Source organism: Panthera uncia, chromosome C2 (genome assembly GCF_023721935.1).
Source record: "Panthera uncia isolate 11264 chromosome C2, Puncia_PCG_1.0, whole genome shotgun sequence".
Classification (NCBI taxonomy): Eukaryota; Metazoa; Chordata; class Mammalia; order Carnivora; family Felidae; genus Panthera; species Panthera uncia.
In genome coordinates, this window is record NC_064810.1 from 10,214,047 (window position 1) to 10,226,549 (window position 12,503).

Here is a 12,503-nt window from a genome sequence, read left to right on the forward strand (position 1 = left end):
TTCCTTAGACTCTCTGACATCATTTTAAAATATTAAAATAGGCATGTATCATCGTGTGACTACAAAAACAATCTTTTCATTCTGAAGAAACTTAAACTCCTATTTTGGGGGAGAGAAACAAGCTGTATATGACTATGAAAACTATCAGGGACAGACCAATTTTTTAACTGTTGAAGGAGGAATTGAACCCAAATCTAATTTGCTTTGAAACTGGAAACTCAAGGGGCGCCTGGGTGGCTCGGTCGGTTAAGCGGCCGACTTCAGCTCAGGTCATGATCTCACGGTCCGTGAGTTTGAGCCCCGCGTCGGGCTCTGTGCTGACGGCTCAGAGCCTGAAACCTGTTTCAGATTCTGTGTCTCCCCCTCTCTCTGCCCCTCCCCTGTTCATGCTCTGTCTCTCTCTGTCTCAAAAATAAATAAACGTTAAAAAAAAAAAAAACTTAAAAGAAACTGGAAACTCAAAATCACATGCCCCAACATCGTGGGTTACAGTGTCCACGAATGCCAAAGAAGTAAGTTAATGTCAACTGGACAACTGGTATGTGTCACAATACATACTGGTATTATTCAGATACACAAGTGAGTTGACAAGTCACCAGGCCATGTATCATCTGGGTTGAGTGGATCTCACTACGATATGGTGTTATTAAAATATGGGCACGACGGCTATTGGAAGGAAAACAAAAGACCACTCACAAAGAATACATTCTTTTTTTTTTTAAATTTTTGTAAATGTTTATTTTTGAGAGAGAGACCGACAGAGAGTGAGAGGGGGAGGAGCAGAGAGAGGGGGAGACACAGAATCCGAAGCAGGCTCCAGGCTCCGAGCGGTCAGCACGGAGCCCGACCCGCGAACCGTGAGATCGTGACCTGAGCCGAAGTCGGACGCTCAACCGACTGAGCCACCCAGGCGCCCCACAAAGAATACATTCTCATCACAGCCTAGCTCGTACCACTGAGAAATAAGACAGAAAACACTCTAGCTTCACTTCATTCTTTTTGCAACATCTGAATATGCACGTTCAATCTCCTGGTCGGCTGGACACGTATTCATGAACTCGTCCCTGGCATAAGCATTGTTCAAGTATCTCCAGATGCCAGTCATTTCAGAAGGAAATTCAAAATCTCTGTATCTCTTGGCCACGATCTGAAAATCAAGAGGAAATAATCAGCAAAGGAAAAACCCACTAGCGTAGGCCATCAGATCGGACAATCCATTCTTTTGAGGTGTGTGATGTATTCGCTTTCTCGAGTCCTGACGCATTCTTCCTAAAGCCAGTCGGGTTACCCCAAATTACACGTCAACCTTGCATAGGGCATACGGGGGATGGGGAAGCTCATGAAAGTACTGGGCTCAAAACAGCGACTCCACACAGCCCCGCCCACCCATTTATCCCAGATGAATTGGGATCCACTGGTATGAATTCGGTCTCTCCTCTGGTGGACTTCTCCTCGTGTTGCTGGCAGTTTTGACTTTGTGTGTTCTGCTTGCTGTGTTATTTGGTGCCTAAAGATTCGTGAAGATCTTCCCTTTAGGTTGTGCCGGGATCACCGTGAAATGCTCTCTTTTTCCTACTTGCTGAGCCTCACCTCCTGAAATCCCAGATATCTGTGCATATTATTTCTGCAGATTTCCATCATTCTGTCACCGAACAGATCACCTCATTGTCAACAAATGGACACAAATCCTTGTCCTCCCGGAAATGGTAGATGTGACGACAGGGCAATTGAGAGTGAGCATCATGGGAACCACAACAGTGGGGGATGCTTCCTCTGGCTCCAGGGGCCCCATTGGGGAATTCGCCACACAGGAGGGTGATACTGTGGGAGACGCTATCAGTTAACCGGGGCCACTGTGACAAAGTACTACAACCTGGGTGGCTTAGAACAACAGAAGCTTCTTCTCTCACGCTCCTGGAGGCCAGAACTCCAAAATCAAGGAGTCAACAGGACACATTCCCTCCGGAAGTTCTAGGGAAAGGTCTCTTCTCTCCCCAGCTTCTGGTAGTTTTTCCCTCTGTGAGTCTCTGTGTCCAAATTACCCCCTTTTTTTTTTATAAGGACACCAGTCCTATTGGATAGGGGTCCCACTCTACTCCACTATGACCTCATCTGAACAAATTACATCTCCGAAGAGACCATTTCCAAATAAGGTTATGTCCTGAGGTGCTGGGGATTCAGACTTCAACATATGAATGGGGGTGGGGGAGGCAGTGCAATTCATCCCCGAACAGGAACCCAGAGCCACAAAGGCCTGTTCTGCTGCCTTGCCTCCTGTTGCATTGGTTTCTGGGATGTGTGGATGAACTGAACATGGGACTTCACACAAATTAGAAGACCTTGGGACCTGATTATGCAGATTTTGCAGGCTAGAAGCCACTGATGCAGCAAAACAAGACCAGATGCCTGTCAGAAACCCTCCTCAATTGTTTAATATCTTGCTTCACTTCAACTTTAGGGATATTAACGTTAAGAATTCCTTGGGGCGCCTGGGTGGCTCAGTCGGTTGAGCGTCCGACTTCGGCTCAGCTCATGATCTTGTGATCTGTGAGTTCGAGCCTCGTGTTGGGCCCTGTGCTGACAGCTCAGAACCTGGAGCCTGCTTCGGATTCTGTGCCTCCCTCTCTCTCTGCCCCTCCCCCCGCTCATGCTCCCTCTCTCTCTCTCTCTCTCTCTCTCTCTGTCAAAAATAAACATTAAAAAAAATCTATTTAAAAAGAATTCCTTTTACGTATTATTTTATTTATTATTCCTGGTTTATCTTTGCCTATTTTTTTTTAGTTTAACAGTTTTTTAACGTTTATTTGCTTATTTTGAGAGAGAGAGAGAGGGAGCATGCACACACACACACACACACACACGGGGGAGGGGCAGAGAGAGAGGGAGAGAGAGAATCCCAAGCAGGCTCCACGCTGCCAGCACAGAGCCTGATGCCGGGCTGCATCTCATGAACTGTGAGATCACGACCTGAGCCAAAGCCCGGAGACAGAAGCTTAACCGACTGAGCCACCCAGGCGCTCCTAATTTTTAACATTTCTGAGAAAGTTTTTTTTTTTTAATTTTTTTACATTTATTTTTGATAGAGAGAGACAGAGCACAAGTGGCGGAGGGGCAGAGAGAGAAGGAGATGCAGGATCCAGGCTCTGAGCTGTCAGCACAGAGCCTGACGCGGGGCTCGAACTCACGAACTGTGAGATCATGACCTGAGCTGAAGTCGGACGCTTAACCGACTGAGCCACCCAGGCGCCCCTCTGAGCAAGTTTTTTAAGTGTCTGCCTCCTATAGAAGTGATCTTCTTTTTATGGTACATTTCCTGAATTTAATACTTTGTTTTCTGTCTTTTTGTGTTTATTTCTGTGTTTGTGTATGTTTCTTTTTCTGGCAACTTCGAAGCTTATGGTCTGTTTTAACTCTTCCTGTGGTTTCCTATATAACTTTATCGATTTTTTTTTTTTAATGAGTTCAAGCCCCACATCAGGCTCTATGCTGACAGCTCAGAGCCTGGAACCTGCTTCAGATTCTTTGTCTTCCTCTCTCTCTGCCCCTCCCCGACTTGTACTCTGTCTCTCTCCCTACATAGCTTTAAATAACAGAGATTCTCTATTTCTTGACTTGTCAAGTTTAGATGATATCTACTTACTCCTGATTATGACAAATAAGGAAATTAGTACAACTAAAGTTTTTCCTATTTCTTCTTCCTTATCTCCCTTCCATTGGTTGTAAAAACATCCAAGTTTACTATGTTCTGATTCTGTTCTGTAACTATTATAACATTGTTTGGTCTTAGTTCTGTCTTTGGATTTAAATAGGTTCTATGTTTATCACCAACCCTTTTATACCACCCACCTTCTCTGTTCTGGGGTTCGTTCTTTCAGTATCATTTTATTACTATATTCATCATAAAGAAACTTTATTTTAAAAAGAAAAAAAAAACAGCCCAGGAGTACTTAATTTGTTAAGACCAGAAGCCCAGCTAAAAACAGTGTACCTGGATAGGAAATTCTTACATCATGCATTCTTTCCTTTAAGTCTCTGTAACTATTAAACCACTGTTTTCTGGTTTTAATGTGGTCATCAAGACATAAGAGGCAAGTCTGAATTTCTTCCCCCTGGAGATGGCTTTACTATTTATTACTAATATTACTGCTATTATTATTATTATTATTATGGTCTGGACACCCAGAGTGTCCTATCTGACCCCTAAAGTTCAGTAATTTATCAGGTATGTCATCGTGTGTTGATTATTCTGGACTATATTTTTCCAAACATGGCATGTTGTTTAAACTGAAGGTTCAGATCATCCTTTAGTTCAAAATAAATTTTCCCTTCTTCTTTTCTTTTCTTTCCTTTCCTTTTCTTTTTTTTTTTCCCCCTTTCCTGTTCTCTGGCTCCTGATTATATACATCTGGGAAATTGCTGAGCATTTTTATCCCTGTGCTTGTCCATTCAATTTTGGAAACTGTTCTAGGGCTTACCTTCCAGACCCCTGACGAATTTCTGCAATGTCTTGTTCTATGTCTTGCTACATGTAATGTACCTTATTTCTGAAGCTATTTTTTAAAATTTTTTTAACATTTATTTATTTTTGAGAGACAGAGAGAGACAGAGTGCAAGCAGGGGAGGAGCAAAGAGAGAGGGAGGGAGACACAGAATCTGAAGCAGACTCCAGGCTCCGAGCGGTCAGCACAGAGCCTGACGCGGGGCTCGAACTCACGGACCTCGAGATCATGACCTGAGCTGAAGTCGGACACTTAACTGACAGAGCCACCCAAGTGCCCCTGAAGTTACTTCATTTGTCTTTAAGTGTTTGGGGTTTTTTTCATGATTTTCATGTCCTCTGTGATATTATATATATTTTTTGATATCTTGTTCCTGTCTCTGAGCTTCTTCTCGAAAGATCCATGTTCTTTTTCATGTCTCAGAGGCCACAGGGAAGTATCTGACTCGAATGTATTCTCATCTACTGGAGCAGTGCTTCATCAGAAATGTGTTTCTCACGTGCCTTTTCCTTTTTCTGTGCCTTCTCTTTCTTTTTTCCCCCTCCCTCTTGATCATCTCTATCCACATAGAGGTCCCACTTGGATTCTTTCTGGTTATTAATCGTCTTTTAATGAGGCAGATCTACTGGAGTTAGCACTTCTTTTTTTTATGTTTATTTATTTTTGAGAGAGAGAGAGAAAGACAGAGCACGAGCGGGGTAGGGGCAGAGAGAGAGGGAGACGCAGAATCTGAAACAGGCTCCAGGCTCCAAGCCACCAGCACAGAGCCCCACGCGGGGCTCGAACTCACGGACCTCGAGATCGTGACCTGAGCCGAAGTCGGCTGCTCAACCAACTGAGCCATCCTGGCGCCCCCGGAGTTATCACTTCTTAAAAATACTGTGGAGGGCAAAGAGAGTGAGACAGGGTAGCTGGAAGACCAATTTGGATGTTTACCCTCAAACACTCTCTCACCAAACACTGCTCTATGCGCTGCTCCACAGACAAATTAGGGTTAGGGTCAAGGTCAGAGTCAAGGTTAGAGTTAGGACACCCTCCACTCCGAGGCCCTCAGATTAGGCAGGAGGTCACCACGGCTAAAAAGAAAGCTCAGGAAATTTACAGTCCCTCTCTTGACGGGTTCCAGGAATGTTTCTTTCCTCTGCTCAGCAGCCAAAAGCACATTCCTTCTCTCCATCTCCTCTCCCTGTTCCTTCAGATTAGGGGATGGACGGCAGGACGCAAATATGGTGCCTCTGTACGGTTCCTCCTTCAACTCTGCCTCCCCGGAGACCTCAGATGGAAAATGATCTGCGTGGGGCTGTTTCCTGCTTCTCTTCTCATGGCCCCGGTCCTCAAAGAAGTCTGGGTTGGGCATTTCAAGACTGTACTATTTACTTTTAGAGAAATCTGAACTTCACGAAAGATAGAAACCTGCCTCAGCCCTGTGACACCTCACACCGGACAACGTTTCTTAGTCTCTGAACTGGTATCCTGTCCTATTCCAGTTTTATGAAAGACGAAGCTTTTTTCTGTTTTTTCCTATTGCTTGTGTTGGGTTTTAAGAAGGAGAATAGATGAAAAATTCCTTTACTCTCTCATCTTTTATCATACATTCTTTTAGACGGAGTCTCATTTCCTTTCAGAAGGTATTCCATCCTGAAAGATTATTAAGCTATTTTGGTATTTTGGATGTCCAATGGCTTTGGAAGATTTGGCTCTCAGTCAAATATTGGAGCCATGGACTGTTTTATTTGACTCTCAAGTTTACCCCCTTTTCGTTCTACTGAAATCTAAAATCCTCTTTCCTCATAGGAGATGAACAAGTGGGAATCAGAGCTGGACGGTCAGAGCATCTCTCCTGCTTCCCCCAACCTCCACGTACTGCTGTGAGACCACACTGGTCATGGCAATGACTACAACACGTTCGCTAAAGGGACTAAACCAAAACACGACTATGTAAATATCTGGTTGGAAACTGGCTCCCAAACAGAGGAGGTTTTGACGAGTTGAGATGCTTTCATTACATTTTAGATGCTGGGGACCTGGCAAAGCTATTGAAGAAAACATTCACTTGAGGGCTCAGCCATGTCTTCAAGGCTGGGATTTCAAGTTGGTATCCCTCAAGCCCCACAAGGAAGAGAGAAGAAGGAAGAGAAATGGGACAAGAGTTGGGAAAGGAATCAGGAAGGAAGAAGAAATACAGGAAGGAAAGGCAAGACAACCAGGGGCAGCTGGTAGCCTACAGGAGCATCAGCACCACAGATTATGTGATCCTCATTTGTGGGTTTCTAACTGGCAATTACATGAGTTATTAAATTACAGGGTCCTTGACTCGTATCCCCCTCTTGCCCATCTCCCCCATCTTTATACCGAGGACCCAGGTTTGAACTTGAGGGGATTTTAATCATCAAGATGCCCCAGAACAAGGCTTGGGTTTCTTCCTGGGGCCTCTGAGGCTACTGAGGGTCAAGAACATTGCAGTGGCGATAATGATAATAACAACTGATGAGACCTGAAGGCTGGGGGCACTACTTAGAGACCACCATAACTCCAGAGGCCGGGTGTAGGGCCATCTACTTTGGAATCTCCGGGTCACCCCTAGAAGTTCTGATTTAGTAGACCAGAGGCTGGACTGGGGGATTTGCAATTCTAGAAAGCTCCCCAAATAATTCTTATGCCTACTAGTGGTGGAGAACCACTGGTCTAGGGAGACTTTAAACCCTAACATATATGACCCACAACGCTAATTTCCTCTTCAACTATCTGGCAAGACTGGATGCCAAATCTGGCAGAGGCCCGGCCAAGGAGCTGCTCCCTAGCTGTAGGGGGGTGATATTAAGAGCTGAGAAGACACATCTCTGCCATCCCCCGACAGAACTGTTTCTATCACCAACAACTGAATTCACACTGCAGTGCTCCCAGATTCCATGCATTGTCTCCAAACCTCGAGCATTAAACGCCAGGTATAATCAATGTTGCCCTCAAGTTGCCCTCGTGTAACTTTTCTTTAGGATGTGGGGAGAAGACTTGAAATGAGAAGCAGTGAGGATGGAGGGGTGGGGCCCAACTTCCCAGAAGTTTCTTGAGACTACCTAAAGCATATCTGAGAATATCCATGTATCTGACGTCTGGGATCTGACCACCTCAAACAGAAACCAACGGACTCTTTAATTCAGGAGTCTGCTTTTTAGATTGTTTCAATGTCTGGCCGAAATAAAATAAGGCCCCATTCGCGTGTTCAGCAGCTACAGTAGGAGGAACGTCAAACCTTTATAATGTGGAGCTTGGGTAAGAGGTTACAGTCGGCTAACGTGAGCTCATCCCCATCCAGGAACTTCCTTCCAGAAACAACAACATCCTCAGTGCTGTAGGCATCTATTTCATCAGGCAGAGGGCTATTCAAGTAATCATCCAGCTTCTTCAAAGCCTTTAACAGGTTCTTTTCATAAACTAAAACAGAAAGGCCAGAAATGACCAAGATAAGCCAGCCATATGAGTTAGGGTTACCTTTCTCTCGACATGAAACGAGGAGTTGATCTCCTCTCCCTCCCGACACGTGGCTGGGCCGCACTGGGGAATTGGGAGGGAAGGATGTGGACTTCTAAGATCTGAATAAAGGACTCACTCCTCCCTGGAAGATACTTCTGCTGTCTACACAACACTGCTCCTTCTAGAACTCATCCGTTTATCCAAAACTTTTTATGGGAGGCCCATAATGAGGTAAGCAGTAACAGAAGCTTCATTGAAACGGATTCCCGGGGTCCGGCAGGGGAATTCCTGGCGGTGATTCTTTGCCCCTAAACTGATTGTTTTCTGGGCTCCCAACCTCCAGGGGAAGCATTTGACCTCTTGAAACGCACCTGCAGATTCTACATCGAAGGTGCTTTTTCCTGATTTCTAGACACAGGTCCCTACCCCCAGGGAAATCAGTCAGAATTCCCAGGACCTTAGAAGAAGCCACACCAGAGGCCGGGGGGCACCCCAGGTGGAGAGCATTGAACAGGTAGACGGCAGGTACTCACTCTCGTTGGCATCCTTCTTGGTGTTTTTTATAAATGCCGAGAATTTGGCAAACACGTCATTTCCTGCAGAGTTAGATTCAGGGTGTTGGGTCCCCAGCTTAGGGTACCTTGAAAAATTCAGAATTGGAATAGCACAGATAACAGGGGGCGGCAAACATGTCTTTCTCTGAGTGGATATAAAAGTGAAAAACCTTCCCCCTCGGATGGTTTTCTAATCTCTTTGTGTGCAAGGTGTGGCAGCAGCGCAGTCCGGGGAGAAGGCCTTTGCTGTTCTCCCGGGACACAGCCGCCCACCCGGCACCTCCAACTGCGCTAGAAGATTCCTTCTAGATCCGGCGCCCCGCGACAGCACACGCTAACGTGCACTCCTTCCCCTCCCAGCCGCAGACCTAAGAAGTGGCCAACCCGTGCGACATCGGCCCGCCTCCTCCCCGCTTCCTGCTGCCAAACCCTAATTGCCCCACCGCAGGTGCAAACGAAGCAGAGAGACCCGGGCCACCGTCGCCCGAGGCTTCCTCTCTTGCTGCGTGTTCTGAGGCACACCGCGGCACGGCTAAGGAAGGACGGACGTACCACGGCCGCAGAAAACCAAATACACGAAGCCACGAGTTTCAGGCTTGTCTGCGAAGGGCCAAAGGGACGATCAGATGGTGAATGCTGGTTTTATGAGGCCTACCTCGGGGGAGCTAATTTCTCCTCTAAGAACTCCTCGATCTTATTCACATCCGTCTTGACTTCACCATCAAAAGTCATAAAGGGAGGGTTTGTTCCAGGGGCTAGGTTCTGGAGGTCTGCGGGTTTCCTGGTGGGGGGGGAGGGGGGGGAGGGGAGCGGCAGCTTTTGTGAACGGTCGCCAAGGTTTGAATTCGTTCCCCCAAAGCCTAGCCGCGTCCTCCCCGGTTTACGAGGAGCAGCCCTTGAGAAGTTCAAGGGAGACCATGGGTTCCCAAGACGTCCTACCGACAGTGAAAGCGTGGCTCTTGTCTGGGCGCAGAGGTAAGAAAGCCAACTCTCCCCCGTGGGTCACAGGAGAGCTGCTCACACGGGCTTTGGAGAGGTGCTCAGCTGACCAGGAGCTTGGGGAGCAGGTTCCTTAACGGTGCCCCCAACTCCTCCCTGGTTATGTCTGAGCGGGTCCTGTAATTACTGACGAGCCCACACCCGGGCTTCAGTTCGGGGCCCCGACGTGGATGGACTCCCCGCGATGTCGCCTGTGGGCTCTAGGAGTGTGTGAGTGCGGGGCGTGTGTGGGGGTTACGGGGGCGTGGGGTGTGAGTGGGTGGGAAGACGTGCGCGGGGGCGGGGGGGGGAAGGGACGTGGCAGGGCCAGTCTCAACAACGTGGAAACCTCCTCTTACCTCTTCAGGTCCACTGTGGTCACGTTGAATATAACGCCCTTTAGCCAGAGAATCATGAAAAGGCGCTGGGAAAAGGGGCAATTCCCAATACTCTCGCCATCGTAGCCAGCCTAGGTGGGAAAAGAAATCGTTATCAGAGCGAGGCTCACAATTCTAAGTGCCACATTCCGCAAGGCATGGCTCAAACCCGTTACAAACTTGCGTTGGTGGTCACGACACTGCCACTACCCTTTCGGGGCCATTTCACTCAGCCTCTGAGCCAGTCGGCCACCCCCTCGGGGTGAAGTCGAACAGGCTTCACGGAGCATTTCCTTCTTCCTTCCCGCCGCTCACCCCTTCCTGTCACACTGGGCCTCTGAGCAGCACGGTTCCCACAGGGAAGGACAGGCAGGCGGGAACTCTCCTTGTCACCAAAGGTGCAAAGGAAAGACGTGCTCTTTCCAGGATGCTCCAGCTTGGAAACACGCCAGCAGACTCTCCCCCCGAGACACCATCCCTCCTGGACACTGTCACACCTTGATGTCCCCTCCTCTGGCTCATGGGGTGGCAGAAACATGGGAAGCATTCATACTGAGAAGGTGTTGAGGGTGGGGCGGCCGCTCCCCGGTGACCCAGAGCAGGTCACACCCACACAGGCCTCTCCCACACACAGGCAGACATGTCCGGAACGCACGTCCTCCTCCTCGTGGGCTCGTGGCCGAGAAGGAAGGCACGGGGGTTGGAGAAGACAGAGGAGACGCCCGGCTACCCAAGCCCTGGGAAACGGAGGGCTAGAAGCAAGGCCAACAAAGGAAGGTCCAAAACCCTTCTGTCTCTTGCCATCTTTCCCCACCAGGCCGCACGTCCCTGACCAGCTCGTGGCGCTAACAAAATCCTGCTGGAAAAGGCAAGGAGGTGGCTTCGCTGTACTCCTCACATCTCCAGACCGCAAGCACTGCACCCAGCCAGACCTCGGTGACACAGCCACGGTCAAACCAAGAGGCCCATCCCTGCACACGCATTAAGAGAAGGTAGAGGAGACCGCACTGTGCCTGCAACCTGCATCCCAGGAGGATTCGAGGCAGGAAGTGAGCTGCTGGCCCGGGGACTGAAGAAAGGGAAAGGGAGACGCGAGAAGACCGTACCTTCGGAGAGGTGGGGTGCTTAAGTCACCCGGAGGGGTTGCTAATAACCACATGTCCCGAGAAATCAAGAGGGGAAGAGACCCCCAATTTTCAATCAAAGATCGGCCCCATTACCAAAGACGAAACCCAAACGGGCCAATAAGCACATGAAAATGTTCCTAACATGTTTAGGCAACAGAGCGACGCAAAGCAAAGCCACGGAGGGACGGGGCCACACAAATGGCCAAAATGGGAACGGCCAAAATGGAAAGGTCTGACGCCACCAAGTGTGGACAAGGGTGCAGAGCAACTGACCCGCCATTCACTGCTGCCCAGAGTGCAAACAGCACAACTACCTTGGAGAAGTGTTTGGCACTAATCTCCCAACGTTAAGTAAGCGTAAACGCGACGACCCAGCGATTCTACTCCCAACGGAGCCGAGTACTGATGGGCACGAGAGACTCACAGGAATGTTCTTAGCAGCTTTGGTAGAACAGCCAAAACCTGAAAACAGGCCAGATGCCATCAAGAGTAGAACGAGTAAGGGCGCCTGGGTGGCTCAGTCGGTTAAGCGTCTGCCTGCGGCTCAGGTCACGATCCCGAAGTCCGTGAGTTCGGGCCCCGAGTCAGGCTCTGTGCTGACAGCTTGGAGCCCGGAGCCTGTTTCCGATTCTGCGTCTCCCTCTCTCTCTGCCCCTCCCCCGCTCACACTCTGTCTCTCTCTCTCTCTCTCTCAAAAATAAATAAACATTCATAAGTAAATAAAAGACAGAAATACTTTTTAAAAAGCACAGAAAAAAATAAAAGACAGAAATACTAAAAAATATCTGTATACTACAACTTATCCATTCGTTGTAGATAAGCTGTAGTATATTCGTACAATAGGACGCTACATCACAACGGGGAAAATTCAGCCATTAGTATAAGCAACAATGTGAATGAATCCCATATACATAGTGTTGAGAGGAAGAAAGCCGACTCAAAGGAGCTCAGACACAGGCAAGCTTCTCTAGATGACGGGAGTGAGAAGAGCGGCTGTCCCTGGAGGGGACTCTCATCTGGGAGGGATAGGAGGGCGACTTCGCAGTGCCGGAAATGTCCTGCATCTCGAAGGCGGTGGTGGCTACATGGGTGTATTGAAGTGGCAGAGTCTCGTTTTCTTTTTCTTTTTTTAATTTACCTCCAAGTTAGTTAGCATATGGTGCGATAACGATTTCAGGAGTAAAATCCAATGATTCATCCCTTACACGTAAAACCCAGTGCTCATCCCAACAAATGCCCTGCTTAATGCTCCTTACCCATTTGGCCCATCCCTCCACCCACAACCCCTCCAGCAACCCTCAGTTGGTTCTCTGTATTTAAGAGTCTCTTATGCTTTGTCCCCCTCCCTGTTTTTATGTTATTTTTGCTTCCCTTCCATTCTGTTTGTCTGTTTTGTATCTTAAATTCCACACATGAGTGAAGTTACATGATATCTGTCTTTCTCTGGCTAATTTCACTGAGCAGAATACTTTCCAGTTCCATCCGCGTTGTTGCAAA

General features: G+C 48.0%; 1 protein-coding gene across 1 annotated transcript in view; it reads right to left on the bottom strand.

Moving 5' to 3' along the window:
• Positions 1–731: 731 nt before the first annotated feature.
• Positions 732–12,503, bottom strand: part of CLIC6 (chloride intracellular channel 6) — a 43,322-nt gene continuing 31,550 nt past the window's right edge. Inside the window, exons 2-6 of the mRNA XM_049629257.1 lie at positions 9,862–9,971; positions 9,180–9,305; positions 8,504–8,610; positions 7,750–7,931; positions 732–1,147 (exon numbers count right to left, since the gene is read on the bottom strand). Of these exons, the coding sequence (XP_049485214.1) occupies positions 986–1,147; positions 7,750–7,931; positions 8,504–8,610; positions 9,180–9,305; positions 9,862–9,971 (687 nt within the window). The 3' untranslated portion in view covers positions 732–985. The remainder of the gene's footprint in view (positions 1,148–7,749; positions 7,932–8,503; positions 8,611–9,179; positions 9,306–9,861; positions 9,972–12,503) is intronic.